At 36.3% G+C, this 18714-nt stretch overlaps 1 protein-coding gene across 1 annotated transcript in view; it reads right to left on the bottom strand.

Moving 5' to 3' along the window:
• The window catches only part of LOC133559627 (receptor-type tyrosine-protein phosphatase epsilon-like), a 73796-nt gene that overhangs the window by 39556 nt on the left and 15526 nt on the right, over positions 1-18714 (bottom strand). The window contains exons 4-5 of the mRNA XM_061911562.1: positions 319-381; positions 145-241 (exon numbers count right to left, since the gene is read on the bottom strand). Coding sequence (XP_061767546.1) covers positions 145-241; positions 319-376 — 155 coding nt within the window. The 5' untranslated portion in view covers positions 377-381. The remainder of the gene's footprint in view (positions 1-144; positions 242-318; positions 382-18714) is intronic.

Raw genomic sequence — 18714 nt, 5'->3', positions numbered from 1 at the left:
GGTTTGATCCGACATTAGACATCAACGTTATTCGTTTACAAAAACAACTATTTTGCAACGTTGTTTCAAAGTCAGTTTTTAAAGGACATGTACGTAAAATCAAGGTTGTGTATTTTGTGAGAGGAAGTGTTTGGCCAAGGTCACCTGAGGCAGTAGATGGTCAGCAGGACGAGGACGATGAGGACCAGAGACAAGATCAGCGTGGAGGGCAGCACGTGTCCGCCCTGATGGCCGGTGTTACCTGGGCACACCACGCGGTGGAGTGGACACTTTTAGTTTTGCTTTCAATATGGACGTTCTTGCACCGTCAGCGTTTACCTGCTGTGTGGTTGTCATGGGAAGAACTGTTGGAGACCCCGCTCAGGAACAACACCATCGTCTCTGTGGGAAGAAGCATCGCTTTTTTCCATTTGCTTACACACAATACCACTAACTGTGTCTTTTTTCAAAAGGATTTACACATGTTTCCAAACACCACATTCAATTTTCTTACGGGTTTCTCCTTTTACTTACACACAATTTTACTAACTGTGTGTCTTTCTTCAAAATGACGTACACACATTTCCAAACACCACATCCAATTATCTTACAGTTTTCTCCTTTTACTTACACACAATTTTACTAACTGTGTGTCTTTCTTCAAAAGGATTTACACACTTTTCCAAACACCGCGTTCAATTTTCTTACAGTTTTTCCATTTGCTTACACACAATTTGACTGTCTTTTTTCAAAAGGATTTACACACGTTTCCAAACTCCACATTCAATTTCCTTACAGTTTTTCCATTTACTTACACACAGTTTTACCAACTGTGTGTCTTTCTTCAAAACGATTTACACACTTTTCCAAACACCGCGTTCAATTTTCTTACGGTTTTCTCCTTTTACTTACACACAATTTTACTAACTGTGTGTCTTTCTTCAAAATGATTTACACACATTTCCAAACACCACATTCAATTTTCTTACAGTTTTCTCCTTTTACTTACACACAATTTTACTAATTGTGTGTCTTTCTTCAAAAGGATTTACACACTTTTTCAAACACTGCGTTCAATTTTCTTACAGTTTTTCCATTTGCTTACACACAATTTGACTGTCTTTTTTCAAAAGTATTTACACACTTTTCCAAACACCACATTCAATTTTCTTACAGTTTTTTCATTTTGCTTACACACAATTTTACTAACTGTGTGTCTTTTTTTCCAAAAGGATTTACACACTTTTCCAAACACCACATATAATTTTCTTACAGTTTTTTCCATTTGCTTACACACAATTTGACTCTGTGTCTTTCTTCAAAATATTTACACACTTTTCCAAACACCACATTCAATTTTCTTACAGTTTTTTCCATTTGCTTACACACAATTTGACTATGTGTCTTTCTTCAAAATTATTTGCACACATTTCCAAACCCTTCATTCAATATTTTTTTTACAGTTTTCCCCATGTGTATACACACAATTTAGCTCGGTTGGTAGAGCGGCCGTGCCAGCAACTTGAGGGTTGCAGGTTCGATTCCCGCTTCCGCCATCCTAGTCCCTGCCGTTGTGTCCTTGGGCAAGACACTTTACCCACCTGCTCCCAGTGCCACCCACACTGGTTTAAATGTAACTTAGATATGGGGTTTGTAAAGCGCTTTGAGTCACTAGAGAAAAAGCGCTATATAAATATAATTCACTTCACTTCACTAACTGTGTTTTCTTCAAAATTATTTACACACTTTTCCAAACAGCACATTCAATTTTCTTACAGTTTTTTCCATTTGCTTACACACAATTTTACTAACTGTGTGTCTTTTTAAAAAAAGAGGATTTAAACACTTTTCCGTACTCCACATTAATTTTCTTACAGTTTTTTTTCCATTTGCTTACACACAATTTGACTATGTGTCTTTCTTCAAAATTATTTGCACACATTTCCAAACCCTTCATTCAATTTTTTTTACAGTTTTTCCCATGTGCATACACACAATTTGACAATGTGTCTTTCTTGAAAATGATTTACGCACTTTTCCAAACACCACATTCAATTTTCTTAGTTTTTTCCATTTGGTTGGACACAATTTGACTATGTGTCTTTCTTCAAAAGGATTTACACCCTTTTCCAAACACCACATTACATTTTCTTAATTTTTCCCATTTGCTTACACACAATTTGACTTTGTCTTTCTTCAAAATGATTTCAACACTTTTCCAACCACATTCAATTTCCTTAGTTTTTTCCATTTTCCTACACACAATTTGACTGTCTTTTTTCAAAAAGGATTTACACATTTTTCCAAACACTACATTAAATTTTATTACAGTTTTTTTCCATTTGCTTACACAGAATTTTACTAACTGTGTGTCTTTCTTCAAAATTATTTACACACTTTTCCAAACTCCACATTCAATTTCCTTATTTTTTTCCATTTGCTTACACACAATATGACTAAGTGTATTTCTTCAAAATGATTTACACACTTTTCCAAACACCACATTAAATTTTCTTACAGTTTTTCCCATTTGCTTACACACAATTTTACTAACTTTGTGCCTTTTTTTCAAAAGGATTTTCACACTTTTCCAAACACCTCATTCAATTTCCTTATTTTTTCCCAAATGCTTACACACAATTTGAGTGTGTCTTTCTTCAAAATTATCTACACACTTTTCCAAACCCCACATTCGATTTTTTTTACACTTTTTTCCATGTACTTACACACAATTTGACTATGTTTTTTTCTTCAAAATTATTTACACACTTTTACAAACACCATATTCAATTTTCTTACAGTTTTTTTCCATTTGCTTACACACAATTTGACTAACTTTGTGCCTTTTTTTCAAAAAGGATTTACACACTTTTCCAAACACCACATTCAATTTTCTCACAGTTTCCTCTATTTACTTACACACAATTTGACTAACTGTGTGACTTTTTTCAAAAGAACTTACACAATTTTCTAAACACCACATTCAATTTTGTTACAGTTTTTTTTTCCATTTTTCTTTTTTTCAGTTAGTAAAATTGTGTGTAAGCAAATGGAAAAAAAAAATGGAAAAAGTTTTGAAAAAAATCTGGGGCTCAAGATGTGTTTATCACAATCCTCGTGTGTTGCAAAGTGTTGAAAATGAGTGTGTCACCATCATTATGTATATAAGCACTTTGAGTCACTAGAGAAAAGCGCTATATAAAAATAATTCACTTCACATTATCTGCATGCAAGATGTGAAGGTGTAATATTTCACAAAAAACTGTAATAATTATGCAAATCTGCACACTGGTTTCGTTTACTGTGTATAAAATCCAGTGTAAACAATTGGAAAAAACTATAACGGGCCATGCAACGCCGCATTTAGTCCACCAGAGGGCGGCAATGCAACGTAAAATTGCCTGCAATGTAAGGCATTCTTTTTGTTTTTTTTGTTTTTTAAGTCGATACCTGCTATTTATAGAGAAGTAAACAAACACATATTATTAATACAAGAGTTTATATTTATAGTTTTGAATAATTTCGGTGTAAGAAACGTTTGGCTGTCATTGGTGTACCTAATGAAGTGTCCAGTGCCTGCTGAAATCCACACGTAAACGGAATCTAGGTTATAATCTTCACCAGATGGTGTTTTCCTCATCCTTTTTATTTTTTCCTTGTCCTTTTCACACTTAGCTTTACGGCTGCTTTATTTGGGGCCTTTCCTTAAAGGGACAGTACGCGCCTCTCACCATGACAAAACTTGCAGTCGGCGTGTTATTGGCCACTTATCGCCTCATGTTGCCATTTGTCCGCCGCACACGATGGGGGATGCGGAATAAATTGGGGTCTGGATGGCGTCGCGGCGAGGACGTCCTGAGTTAGGAGGACGCCTTCTTGTTACGGGAGAAGGACGTCCGTCTTTGTGCCAATTTACTTCTTCCGCCTCATCCGGGGGCCTAATTTGTGGCGCCTCGTCTTACGCCACCCGCAGGGGGGCCGCTTAAATACACTTGGCCGCCCAAAAAAGATTGTTATTGCGGGACGGACGAGCGACAAGCCGACATTTGCAGAGAGAGGAAGAAAGCGCTTGATTAAACGTTCGCATCTTCCGCTTTTCATTGGTCAAGAAATAAATGAGGAATAATGACAGTCAGCATTTGTTTGTGTTGGTGAATGAGAGATGGTCATCACACTCCAATATTACTTTTGTTCCACCTACTTTTGTTCCTTACTACCTAGGTGGTTTACTTTTGTTTTACTTACCTTTGTTCCACTTAATTTCCTTCCATACTGCCTATGTGGTTTACTTTTGTTACACTTACTTTTGTTCCTGACTACCTTTGTGGCTTACTTTTGTTCCACTTACTTCTCTTACTACCTCTGACTTTTGTTCCTTACTGCCTATGTGGATTACTTTTCTTCTACTTACTTTTGTTCCTTACTGCTGATGTGGTTTACTATTTTTCCTAACGAACTTTGTGGCTTATTTTGTTCCACTTACTTTCGTACCTTACTGCCTATGTTGTTTACTTTTGTTCCTAAATACTTTGTGGCTTATTTTGTTCCACTTGTGTTCCTGACTACATTTGTGGCTTACTTTTTTTCCTTACAACCTTTGTGGCTTACTTTTGTTCCGCACTGCTTATGTGGCTTACTTTTGTTCCACTTTCTTTTCTTCCTTGTGTGGCTCACTTTTGTTCCAATTACGTTTGTACCTTACTACCTATGTGGTTTACTTTTTTCCTTACTACCTTTGTGGAATAATTTTGTTCCACTTACTTTTGTTCCTTACTGCCGATGTGGTTTACGTTTGTTCCTTACGACCTATTGTGGATGACTTTGGTTCCACTTACTTATGTTCCACTTACTTTTGTTCCTTAGTGACTATGTGGTTTACTTTTGGTCCTTACTACCTTTGTGGAATAATTTTGTTCCACTTACTTTTGTTCCTTACTGCCGATGTGGTTTACGTTTGTTCCTTACGACCTATTGTGGATGACTTTGGTTCCACTTACTTATGTTCCACTTACTTTTGTTCCTTAGTGACTATGTGGTTTACTTTTGGTCTTTACTACCTTTGTGGATGACTTTTGTTCCACTTACTTTTGTTCCACTTACTTTTTTTCCTTACTGCCTATGTGGTTTCCTTTGGTTCCTTATTACCTTTTGTGGCTTATTTTGTTCTACTTACTTTCATTCCTTACTGCCTATGTGGCTTACTCCTGTTCCACTTACTTTTGTTCCTGACTACCTTTGTGGCTTACTTTTGTTCCACTTGTGTTCCTTACTACCTTTGATTTTTGTTCCTTACTGCCTATGTGGATGACTTTTGTTCCACTTACTTTTGTTCCTAACATCATCCTTGATTTCTTGCACCAATAGTACCTTTACCGCTTAATTTTGTTCCACCTATTTTTGTTCCTTCCTTTTGTTCCACCCACTTTTGTTCTTTAACACTTTTGCGGCTTACTTTTGTTCCTATAACTGGATTTCAATGTTATTCCTCTTCCCCTGAACATTGTCATCTCTCCACTACAGCAAGTAAGCAAATGACCTTTCAAATGTTATTTTACAAAACATGACTCCTGGCACAGATGCCGTCCCTGGGCACTAATGTGGTTCCTCACCACCTCCGCTACCAGCTCGGCATTAAAGCGCTCACGTGGAATAAAGCAGCGGGCGTCCATCCGAGCGCGCGTGGCATCCATCCGTGCACGACGCAAGGCCAACAATGAAGGCTGCTTAGAGCCGGAGGCTAATTCTTCCTGCACTTTATAAATGTGCTGAACCCAGACCGAGGTCACAAAGCCGAGGCGGAGATGATGTTTAATCCATGTTCCTTATACGCAATTAACCTCTCAGAAACATAATTTCGTTATTTTTACTTTTGTGCCACTTACGTTTGTTCCTTACTGCCTATGTGGCTTACTTTTGTTCCACTTACGTTTGTTCCTTACTGCCTATGTGGCTGTCACGCCTGTGAATCAGGTTTTATGTTTGATCATGTTATGTTTTGTTTTTTGGACTCATGTTTCCTATTTTGCACTTCCTGGTTTTGTTTGTTTCCATAGTAACCCATTAGTTTCCACCTGGTCTCCTAGTCACGCCCTGGTCCTCGGCTCTCACACCTGATTTCAATAATCACAGCTAGTATTTAAGCCATTTGTTTTCTGTTCCTTGGGCTGGGAACTTTACCGGACTTTGTATTGAACCCTCAAGACCACGCACCTATTTTTCCTTGCCCACCTTCATGCCTTGCCACGCTGTTTATTGTTTTGACCACGCCACGTAAGATTTTTTTTGTATTTATGCCTCAGTGCAAGTTTTTGGTTTGTTTTGTGTCATGGATAGTATCTTTCCTTTGTTTGTATATAGTCGTGCCATTGTGCTGTTTTTGTTTTTGATAATAGTCTAGTTTATTATTCGCCGTTGTGCGCGCCCTTTGTTTTGTCAGTTTTTGAATTATAGTGTTAAATAAAACAATATGTACTCGCATTCACGTCTCGCTCGTGCAAATCATCCTTTGCGTGGAAGAAGCAAAACAAATTTAAGTCCATGTCTTCACAGTGGCTTATTTTTGTTCCACTTACTTTAGTTCCACACTGTGTCCTACACATTAAGTCAGTGCTACCTGCTACATCATCCTTGATTTCTTCCACCAATAGTACCTTTACGGCTAAATTTTGTTCCACCTATTTTTGTTCCATCTGTTTTTCCCACTCACTTTTGAGGTGAACAAAACTATGAATTATAGTGTTAAATAAAACAATATGTACTTGCATTCACGTCTCGCTCGTGCAAATCATCCTTTGCGTGGAAGAAGCAAAACAAATCCAAGTCCATGTCTTCACAGTGGCTTACTTTTGTTCCACTTACTTTAGTTCCGGACTAAAGCTACCTGGTACATCATCCTTTATTTATTGCACCAATAGTACTATATATATATACATATATATATATATATACATATACATATATTTATATATATATATATACATATATATATATATATATATATATATATATATATATATATATATATATATATATATATATATATATATATATATATATATATATATATATATATATATATATATACACACACTACTTTTGTTCCTTACTTTTGTTCTTTACTGCCTTTGTGGCTTACTTTTGTTCCACACCGTGTCCTACACATTAAGTCAATGCAACCTGGTACATCATCCTTAATTTCTTGCACCAATAGTACCTTTATGGCTTAATTTTGTTCCACCTATTTTTGTTCCATCTGTTTTTCCCACTCACTTTTGAGCTGAACAAAACTATGAACTATAGTGTTAAATAAAACAATATGTACTTGCATTCACATCTCGCCCGTGCAAATCATCCTTTGCGTGGAAGAAGCAAAACAAATCCAAGTCCATGTCTTCACAGTGGCTTACTTTTGTTCCACTTACTTTAGTTCCAGACTAAAGCTACCTGGTACATCATCCTTTATTTATTGCAACAATAGTACTATTATATATATATATATATATATATATATATATATATATATATATATATATATACTGTATATATATATATATATATATATATATATATATATATATGTATATATATATATATATACATATATACACATACTACTTTTGTGGCTTACTTTTGTTCCTTACTGCCTTTGTGGCTTACTTTTGTTCCACTTACTTTAGTTCCACACTGTGTCCTACACATTAAGTCAGTGCTACCTGGTACATCATCCTTGATTTCTTGCACCAATACTACCATTACGGCTTAATTTTGTCCCCCCTATTTTTGTTCCATCTGTTTTCCCCACTCACTTTTGAGCTGAACAAAAGTATTATTTATAGTGTTAAATAAAACAATATGTACTTGCATTCACATCTCGCTCGTGCAAATCATCCTTTGCGTGGAAGAAGCAAAACAATCCAAGTCCATGTCTTCACAGTGGCTTACTTTTGTTCCACTTACTTTAGTTCCAGACTAAAGCTATATATATATATATATATATATATATATATATATATATATATATATATATATATATATATATATATATATATATATATATATATATATATATATACAGTACTTTTTTGGCTTACTTTTGTTCCTTACTGCCTTTGTGACTTACTTTTGTTCCACTTTAGTTCCACACTGTGTCCTACACATTAAGTCAGTGCTACCTGGTACATCATCCTTGATTTCTTGCACCAATACTACCATTACGGCTTAATTTTGTTCCACCTATTTTTGTTCCATCTGTTTTTCCCATTCACTTTTGAGCTGAACAAAAGTATGAAGGTGTTATGACACCTTCATTACAATATATATATATATATATATATATCCATTTCCTACCGCTTGTCCCTTTAGAGGTTGCGGGGGGTGCTAGAGCAAAAAATGTAAAAACTCCAATGAGTGGTGCTGTACTGTATAGTTTTATGCAAACAGCAGCAGGAGATTCTTAATATTTAAAATAAAGCATGATGAAATTGACTCCACACGCGACCTCTCGGCCTCATTTAAACAGCTCTAATAAATAATGGAGCTATAGGAGTGAGGGGGGGGGTCCATAATGATGTAATTTACACATAAGACACACGCCGATACAAGCGGCTCATTATTCAAATGTATGCTATGGATTTAAATATCATGAATAAAGTTACATATTGATTCAAATCAATGTCAGGGATTCTTTTTAATAATGTTTAAAATTTGCATGCAGATTTGTCGTCCGTCTTGTTTGGAGTCACGGGGCTTCTGCAAAAAAAAAGCGGGTTTTTTTATTTTTTTTTTTACCGTAAAAAAAACACTCATTACCTAAATTTAAACCCCCCCCCCCGGCACATTCCCAAAGCTCATCACGTGAGCGTGAAAGAAATAGCGATAATGATATATAATGTGGCTTATGCGCGATGGCTGTTTATGCAAATCCCGCCTGAACCGCGGTTAATCTACCTCAAGGCCTCTCAACAATGCTTTCCTGGTAAAGCATCACCGTGTACACACTTTTTTTTTTTACATAAGCAAAAAAAAAAAAAAAAAAAGACCTATTTTTGGTGCTATTTCACCAAAAAATTGAATAAAGCGCAGGCAGAGTTTTTGCACCGTGATTGAGAAAATAAAAGAAATTAAAGCTGCAAGCAGCGATGGATGGGACTGCTTTGGCTGCTTCTCCAAGCCCGGAGAAGATGTATGGATGGATTATTACACAGAGAAAAAGTTGTATACACATGTGTTATACATCAGTGTCATAGTAAAAGCAGTTGTAAAGTGGCTTGGGCATTTTTAGTGAATGGATTGCACTTGCTGTATTGAAGTGGGAATAGCAAACTTCCTGTTGATTTTAGTTGGGGGTGGTCGGTGTAGGAAATATAGGTCTCAGTGAGACCTACATTGAGTTTTTTGTTTCATGTGTGTATGACAGTCCTACAGTGAGTTAGAAGCAGTTTGGTCTGAGCAGGAAGCCGCCGTTTTGTGACAGAAGTAGCACAACAGCACTAGCGCACCGGTTCTTTGCGGGCTCATAAAATCCAAACCGGGTTAGTAATTAAAACTCTTTCATTGACTTTTAATCAGAAGGGTTCAATCTCTCTTCTTTGCTCATTTGAAGCCGAAACGTATGACAGTCCTATAGTGAGTTAGAAGCAGTTTTGTCTGAGCCGGAAGCCGGCAATTTGTGACAGAAGTAGTATAACAGCACCAGCGCACCGGGTCCTTGCGGGCTCATAAAATCCAAACCGGGGTAGAAATTAAAACCCTTTCATTAATTTTTATTCAGAAGGGTTCAATCAATCAATCAATCAATCAATGTTTATTTATATAACCCTAAATCACAAATGTCTCAAAGGACTGTACAAACCACTACGACTACGACATCCTCGGAAGAACCCACATAAGGGCAAGGAAAATTCACACCCTGTGGGCAAGGAGAATTCACACCCAGTGGGACGCCAGTGACAATGATGACAATGAGAACCTTGGAGAGGACCTCAAATGTGGGAAACCCACCCCACCCTCTCTAGGTGACCGAAAACAATGGATGTCGAGCGTTTTAACATGATACTGTGAAAGTTCAATCCCTCTTCCGTGTTCATTCGAAGCCGAAATGACAAACGGCCTCAGAGGATATAATGTTTGGAAAAAAAAGCAACATTTTTTTAGCCAACTTTTGGATTGAAGGGGGAATTGCCAACTTCCTGTTGATTTTAGCCGGGGGGTGTCAGTGTATGAAATATAGGTCTAACTGAGACCTACATAAAAGTTTTTTTTTCATGTTTCTACAACATTCCTACTGAAAGTTAGAGACAGTTTTGTCTGTGTTTTTCTTCCCAGGGGGCGCTAGAGCGCAATTTTGAGTTTTGGGGTTTGGTTTTTTGATTAGATCGCAATTTTCGCCAGTCCTGATGTCTGTGTCCAGTTTGGTGAGTTTTGAAGCATTTTAAGGGGGTCAAATTACAGCTTAAAGAGGCGGCGGTATAATAATAAAGAATAATAATAATAATAATAATAATAATATTAATAAAATGCTAGACATTCAAAAGGGTCCTCTGTCCCAAAGGGATATCGGTCCCTAATAAATAAATCCTCTTGCAAATCCTGATTAGAAGGCTAAAGGTGCAGTGATCCGAGGGTTTTAGCAACTACTAAGTACGCTGAGTCAAATTGTGTCTAATCACGGCGACGATGTCATCCCTTCATTACGTGCTCACAACGCTCTTGCCCTTTTTTATCATGGCGTGCAACAAAAAACTGTTCACGCCGAGGCGGTAATCGGCAAACACTTGAACCGAAAGTAAATTCAGCTCCAACCGTGTGGAACAAGTCTTTAGTTATTAGTGGGTGTAGCACGCGGCGCTAATGAGAGCCGCTGTTAAAAGGCATTAACTCAAAATCGGATATGATGAAAGGCTCGTTAAACACCAGCCAATAATCATACGGTGCTTGGAGTTTGTGAGTAAGCGATTACCCGACACATGAAACTAGACAAATGACTCATTATTGTTAAAATTATCATAAATATCGTATCATCATTTTTTGGCAATTCCAACCTTGTATTTGTGTTGTGGAATATTGGTTGGGAAATTACAGTAATGTAATGTTAAAAACAACGTCACAACCAAATATTGATTAAAAGTTGTCAAAAAGCATGTTGATTCAACATTGTATTTTTGTTGTTGAATTCAACGTTAAAAACAACATCATCACAACCAAACATTGATTAAATGTTGTCAAAAAGCATGTTGTTTCAACGTTGTATTTGTGTTGTAGAATATTGGTTAAGAAATGACCGAAATTCAATGTTAAAAATACCGTCACAACCCAACATTGATTAAACGTCATCAAAAAGTATGTTGATTCAACGTTGTGTTTGTGTTGTGGAATATTGGTTACAAATTTACTAAAATTCAATTGTCAAATCAACGTCTGAACCTAACTTTGATTAAACGTCGTCAGAAAGCATGTTGATTTAACGTTGTATTTGTGTGGTAGAATATTGGTTGAGAAATGACCAAAATTCAATGGTCAAATAGACCTCAGAACCCAACATTCAAAAGCACGTTGTTTCAACGTTGTATTTATGTTGTAGAATATTGGTTGGAAAATGACCAAAATTCAATGATCAAATCAACGTCTGAACCTAACATTGATTAAACATTGTCAAAAAGCATGTTGTTTCAAAGTTGTATTGATATTGAAGAAAATTGGTTACAAAAATACTCAAATTTCAAAGGTCAAATCAACTTGAGAACCCAACATTGATTAAATGTCATCAAAAGGCATGTTGTTTCAACGTTGTATTTGTGTTGTGGAATATCGGCTGGGAAATGACCAAAATTCAATGTTAAAAATAACATCACAACCAAACATTGATTAAACGTCGTCAAAAAGCATGTTGACTCAATGTTGTATTTGTGTTGTAGAATATTGTTTGGAAAATGACCAAAATTCAATGATCAAATCAACGTCAGAACCCAACATTGATTAAACGTTGTGAAAAAGCATGTTGTTTCAATGTTGTATTTGTGTTCTAGAATATTGGTTGGTCCCAATAAGAGACAAGCGGTAGGAAAAGGACGGGTTATCGGATGACCAAAATTTACTTTTAAAAACTACGTCAAAACCTAACAATGAATAAACGTTGTGAAAAAGCATGCTGTTTCAATGTTGTATTTGGGTTGTACAATATTGTTTGGAAAATGACGAAATTTTAATCATTAAATCAACATCAGAGCCTAACATTGAATCAACGTTGTCAAAAGCATGTTGTTTCAACGTTATGTTTGTGTGGTAGAATATTGGTTGTGAAATGACCAATATTCAATGTTAAAAACGTCACAACCAAACATTGATTAAAAATCGTCAAAAAGCATGTTGATTCAACGTTGTATTTGTGTTGTAGAACATTGGTTGGGAAATGACCAAAATTCAATGATCAAATCAACATCAGATCCCAACATTGATTAAACGTTGACGAATGTCAAGACTGGGACTTGGGCGTGGATTGTTTTCCCGAGGTGCAAAGCGATTGGAGTGGACTTTGGGGTTTGTTTTTTCAGAAGGTAAAGGAAAGTTGGAGCGGGCAAGGCGTGAATGTAAGTACATATTGTTGTTTTGACACTAACTGCAAAAAAAAAGAATAATCTTGACTATGAAAACAAAACTTGCACTAAGGTAAAACTATGGTCGTAAAATAAAAACTAGCACTATGGCATGAATAACAAAAAACTGACTTTGAACAAGAAAATAACCTGGATCATCGGCATGGAAGGCATAGCAGGTGATAGATGGTGTGAAGGAGGTGGTAGACGGGGATGGTGCCAGGACGAAGAACAGAAACAGACAGGCTTAAATAGCAGTGACATGATTAGTGAAAACAGGTCCGAGACATGACGACAGGTGAAAACTAATGGGTAGTCATGGTGACAAAACAAACCAGGAAGTGCAAAACAGGAACCGGAGTGGCCAAAAAACAAACAGAACATGACTAAAACAAAACATGATCACATAGACATGACAACGGAAAGGATGTCGTTTCAACGTTGTATTTGTGTTGTAGAATATTGGTTGGGAAAGGACCAAAGTTCAATGGTCAAATCAACGTTGATTAAACGTCGTCAAAAAGCATGTTGATTCGACGTTGTATTTGAATTGTAGAATTTTGGTTGGAAAATGACCTAAATTCAATGTTAAAAACAACGTCACAACTAAACATTGATTAAACGTCGTCAAAAAGCATGTTGATTAAACGTTGTGTTTGTTTGGTAGAATATTGCTTGGTCCCCATTAGGGACAAGCGGTAGAAAAAGGATAAATTATCGGATGACCAAAATTCAATGTTAAAACCTAACATTGATTAAACATAGTCAAAAAGCATGTTGATTCGACGTTGTATTTGTGTTGTAGAATATTAGTTGGGAAATGACCAAAATTCAATGGTCGAATCAAAGTCACAACCTGACATTGAATAAACGTCAAAAAGTTTGTTATTAACTCCAAAGTTGATCCGTTCCCTCCGTGTTATGTCTTGGTTAAAGGTCATTATATTTTGTATTCAACAAATAGTTTTCAACACAGAAATGGAGTGTTGTTTTTTTTGTGTGTGCTATGGCGCCATCTTTTGGACGAGTTGGCTCACTGCAGGTGCTGAGGGTTCCTGTTTCGTACCTTGAACCGTTTCCTCTACTATTCGTTTATGGCGTTTCTGCTCAAAGTGATCGTCATTCGAGCGAGGTTTGTAAGTTTTACAATATAACTACAACAATTCATACTTACTAAACGGTCCCATGTGTGACGTATGTCAGAGTGTTTTCATGCATATTTCTACGTGCTATCGTAATGTAATTAAGCTAGCGTCGTTAGCAATAGCAAATATGCTAACGCATTTACAAGTGTTTTTGTTAGTGTTAACTAACAATGGCATTCTTTTTCTATTGTTTCAGTTTCGTAAACTTTTGAAATTGAGTCTGTTTATCCGATTTGGAGAGTTAGCTTCCGCAGCTAGCGGGTCCATGACAGTGACTTCTGTTTTGTTTGATCAGCCGTTTTACTGCCCCAGTTTGGAAATAATTAAGGTTTGTAAATAAATATTTACAAAATCTTTCCTACTGTTATATGTATGCGGTTTATAGTCCAGTGCGGCTAATATATTTAGAAATATCTATTTCTTCTAAAAATTGGTGGGTGCAGCTTGAATAAAGCCCGGAAAATACTGTACAAACCTTTCTATTCACAAACCTGTTCAAGAACTATCAAATACATCAAGGTTCCAGTGGATTTCGGAGGATGAAGTGAACAAATTAGCATTACAGCTACAAAGAAAACAATGAAAACGATGCCAGATGATACAAACCACCGACCTTGCATTACTCGACGTTCGCATTGTAAGTTTTACAATATAACTAAAACAACTCATACTTACTAAACGGTTCCGTGCATTATTTTTGTTTAGTTTCAAAAACTCTTGAAATTGAGTCTGTTTAGCTGATTAGAGAGCTAGCTTCCACAGCTAGTGGGTCCATGACGATGACTTCTGTTTTGTTTGATAAGCCGTTATACTGCCCTGTGACAGGCACAGTTTGGAAATAATTAAGGTTTGTAAATAAAAAAATTACAAAATCTTTCTTACTGTTATATGTATGCGGCTTATAATCCAGTGCGGCTAATATATATAAAAATATCTATTTCTTCTAAAAATTGGTGGTTGCGGCTTGAATAAAGCCCAGAAAATACTGTATAGACCTCTCTATTCACAAACCTGTTCAAAAACTATCAAGTACATCAAGGTTCTAGTGGATTCCAGAGGAAGAGGTGTAAAAATTAGCATGACAGCTACAAAGAAAACAATGAAAACGATGCTGGATGATACAAATCACTGACTTTACATTACTCAACGCTCCCATTGAAAGTTTTTACAATATAACTAAAACAATTCATACTTACTAAACCGTTCCATGCATTCTTTTTGTACTGTTTTAGTTTCGTAAACTCTTGAAATTGAGTCTATTTAGCCGATTTGGAGAGCTAGCGGGTCCATGACGATGACTTCTGTTTTGTTTGATCAGCCGTTTTACCGCCCTGTGACAGGCACAGTTTGGAAACATTTAAGGTATGTAAATAAACATTTACAAAATTTTTCGTACCGTCATATGTATGCGGCTTATAGTCCAGTGCGGCTAATATATGTAAAATATTTATTTCCTCTAAAATGTGGTGGGTGCAACTTGAATAAAGCCCGGAAAATACTGTATAGACCTTTCTATTCACAAACCTGTTCAAAAACTATCAAGTACATCAAGGTTCCAGTGGATTCCAGAGGATGAGGTGCAAAAATTAGCATGACAGCTACAAAAAAAACAATGAAATCGATGCTGGATGATACAAATCACTGACTTTACATTACTCAACGCTCCCATTGAAAGTTATTACAATATAACTAAAACAATTCATACTTACTAAACCGTTCCATGCATTCTTTTTGTACTGTTTTAGTTTCGTAAACTCTTGAAATTGAGTCTATTTAGCCGATTTGGAGAGCTAGCGGGTCCATGACGATGACTTCTGTTTTGTTTGATCAGCCGTTTTACTGCCTGTGACAGGCACAGTTTGGAAACATTTAAGGTATGTAAATAAACATTTACAAAATATTGCGTACCGTTATATGTATGCGGCTTATAGTCCAGTGCGGCTAATATATGTAAAATATTTATTTCCTCTAAAATTTGGTGGGTGCAGCTTGAATATAGCTCGGAAAATTCCGTAAAACCCTTTCTATTCACAAACCTGTTCAAAAACTATCAAGTACTTCAAAGTTCCAGTGGATTTCAGAGGATGACGTGCACAAATTAGCATTACAACTACAAATAAAACAACGAAAACGATGCTGGATGATACAAACCACCGACCTTGCATTACTCAACGTTCCCATTGTAAGTTTTTACAATATAACTAACACAACCCATACATACTAAACCGTTCCGTGCATTCTTTTTGTTCAGTTTCAAAAACTCTTGAAATTGAGTCTGTTTAGCTGATAAGAGAGCTAGCTTCCACAGCTAGTGGGTCCATGACGATGACTTCGGTTTTGTTTGATCAGCCGTTTTACTGCCCTGAGACAGGCACAGTTTGGAAACATTTAAGGTATGTAAATAAACATTTACAAAATGTTTCGTACTGTTATATGTATGCGGCTTATGGTCCAGAGCGGCTAATATATATAAAAATATCTATTTCTTCTAAAAATTGGTGGTTGCGGCTTGAATAAAGCCCGGAAAATACTGTATAGACCTTTCTATTCACAAACCTGTACAAAACCTATCAAGTACATCAAGGTTCTAGTGGATTCCAGAGGAAGAGGTGCAAAAATTAGCATGACAGCTACAAAGAAAACAATGAAAACGATGCTGGATGATACAAATCACTGACTTTACATTACTCAACGCTCCCATTGAAAGTTTTTACAATATAACTAAAACAATTCATACTTACTAAACCGTTCCATGCATTCTTTTTGTACTGTTTTAGTTTCGTAAACTCTTGAAATTGAGTCTATTTAGCCGATTTGGAGAGCTAGCGGGTCCATGACGATGACTTCTGTTTTGTTTGATCAGCCGTTTTACCGCCCTGTGACAGGCACAATTTGGAAACATTTAAGGTATGTAAATAAACATTTACAAAATTTTTCGTACCGTCATATGTATGCGGCTTATAGTCCAGTGCGGCTAATATATGTAAAATATTTATTTCCTCTAAAATGTGGTGGGTGCAACTTGAATAAAGCCCGGAAAATACTGTATAGACCTTTCTATTCACAAACCTGTTCAAAAACTATCAAGTACATCAAGGTTCCAGTGGATTCCAGAGGATGAGGTGCAAAAATTAGCATGACAGCTAAAAAAAAACAATGAAATCGATGCTGGATGATACAAATCACTGACTTTACATTACTCAACGCTCCCATTGAAAGTTATTACAATATAACTAAAACAATTCATACTTACTAAACCGTTCCATGCATTCTTTTTGTACTGTTTTAGTTTCGTAAACTCTTGAAATTGAGTCTATTTAGCCGATTTGGAGAGCTAGCGGGTCCATGACGATGACTTCTGTTTTGTTTGATCAGCCGTTTTACTGCCTGTGACAGGCACAGTTTGGAAACATTTAAGGTATGTAAATAAACATTTACAAAATATTGCGTACCGTTATATGTATGCGGCTTATAGTCCAGTGCGGCTAATATATGTAAAATATTTATTTCCTCTAAAATTTGGTGGGTGCAGCTTGAATATAGCTCGGAAAATTCCGTAAAACCCTTTCTATTCACAAACCTGTTCAAAAACTATCAAGTACTTCAAAGTTCCAGTGGATTTCAGAGGATGACGTGCACAAATTAGCATTACAACTACAAATAAAACAACGAAAACGATGCTGGATGATACAAACCACCGACCTTGCATTACTCAACGTTCCCATTGTAAGTTTTTACAATATAACTAAAACAACCCATACATACTAAACCGTTCCGTGCATTCTTTTTGTTCAGTTTCAAAAACTCTTGAAATTGAGTCTGTTTAGCTGATTAGAGAGCTAGCTTCCACAGCTAGTGGGTCCATGACGATGACTTCGGTTTTGTTTGATCAGCCGTTTTACTGCCCTGAGACAGGCACAGTTTGGAAACATTTAAGGTATGTAAATAAACATTTACAAAATGTTTCGTACTGTTATATGTATGCGGCTTATGGTCCAGAGCGGCTAATATATATAAAAATATCTATTTCTTCTAAAAATTGGTGGTTGCGGCTTGAATAAAGCCCGGAAAATACTGTATAGACCTTTCTATTCACAAACCTGTACAAAACCTATCAAGTACATCAAGGTTCTAGTGGATTCCAGAGGATGAGGTGCAAAAATTAGCATAACAGCTACAAAGAAAACAATGAAAACGATGTTGGATGATACAAATCACTGACCTTACATTTCTCAACGTGCCCACTGTAAGTTTTTACAATATAACTAAAACAACTCATACTAACTAAACCGTTCCGTGCATTCATTTTGTTCAGTTTCAAAAACTCTTGAAATTGACTCTGTTTAGCTGATTAGAGAGCGAGCTTCCACAGCTAGTGGGTCCATGACGATGACTTCGGTTTTGTTTGATCAGCCGTTTTACTGCCCTGTGACAGGCACAGTTTGGAAAAATTTAAGGTATGTAAATAACGATTTACAAAATGTTTCGTACTGTAATATGTATGCGGCTTATAGTCCAGAGCGGCTAATATATATAAAGATATCTATTTCTTCTAAAAATTGGTGGTTGCGGCTTGAATAAAGCCCGGAAAATACTGTATAGACCTTTCTATTCACAAACCTGTTCAAAAACTATCAAGTACATCAAGGTTCTAGTGGATTCCAGAGGATGAGGTGCAAAAATTAGCATGACAGCTACAAAGAAAACAATGAAAACGATGCTGGATGATACAAATCACTGACCTTACATTTCTCAACGTGCCCACTGTAAGTTTTTACAATATAACTAAAACAACTCATACTTACTAAACCGTTCCGTGCATTCATTTTGTTCAGTTTCAAAAACTCTTGAAATTGAGTTTGTTTAGCTGATTAGAAAGCCAGCTTCCACAGCTAGTGGGTCCATGACGATGACTTCTGTTTTGTTTGATCAGCCGTTTTACTGCCCTGTGACGGGCATAGTTTGGAAACATTTAAGGTATGTAAATAACCATTTACAAA

The sequence above is a fragment of the Nerophis ophidion genome, linkage group LG09 (genome assembly GCF_033978795.1).
Source record: "Nerophis ophidion isolate RoL-2023_Sa linkage group LG09, RoL_Noph_v1.0, whole genome shotgun sequence".
In the NCBI taxonomy this organism is placed as follows: domain Eukaryota; kingdom Metazoa; phylum Chordata; class Actinopteri; order Syngnathiformes; family Syngnathidae; genus Nerophis; species Nerophis ophidion.
Note: the sequence above shows the minus strand (reverse complement) of the source record. Positions and strands in the feature narration are given on the sequence as shown.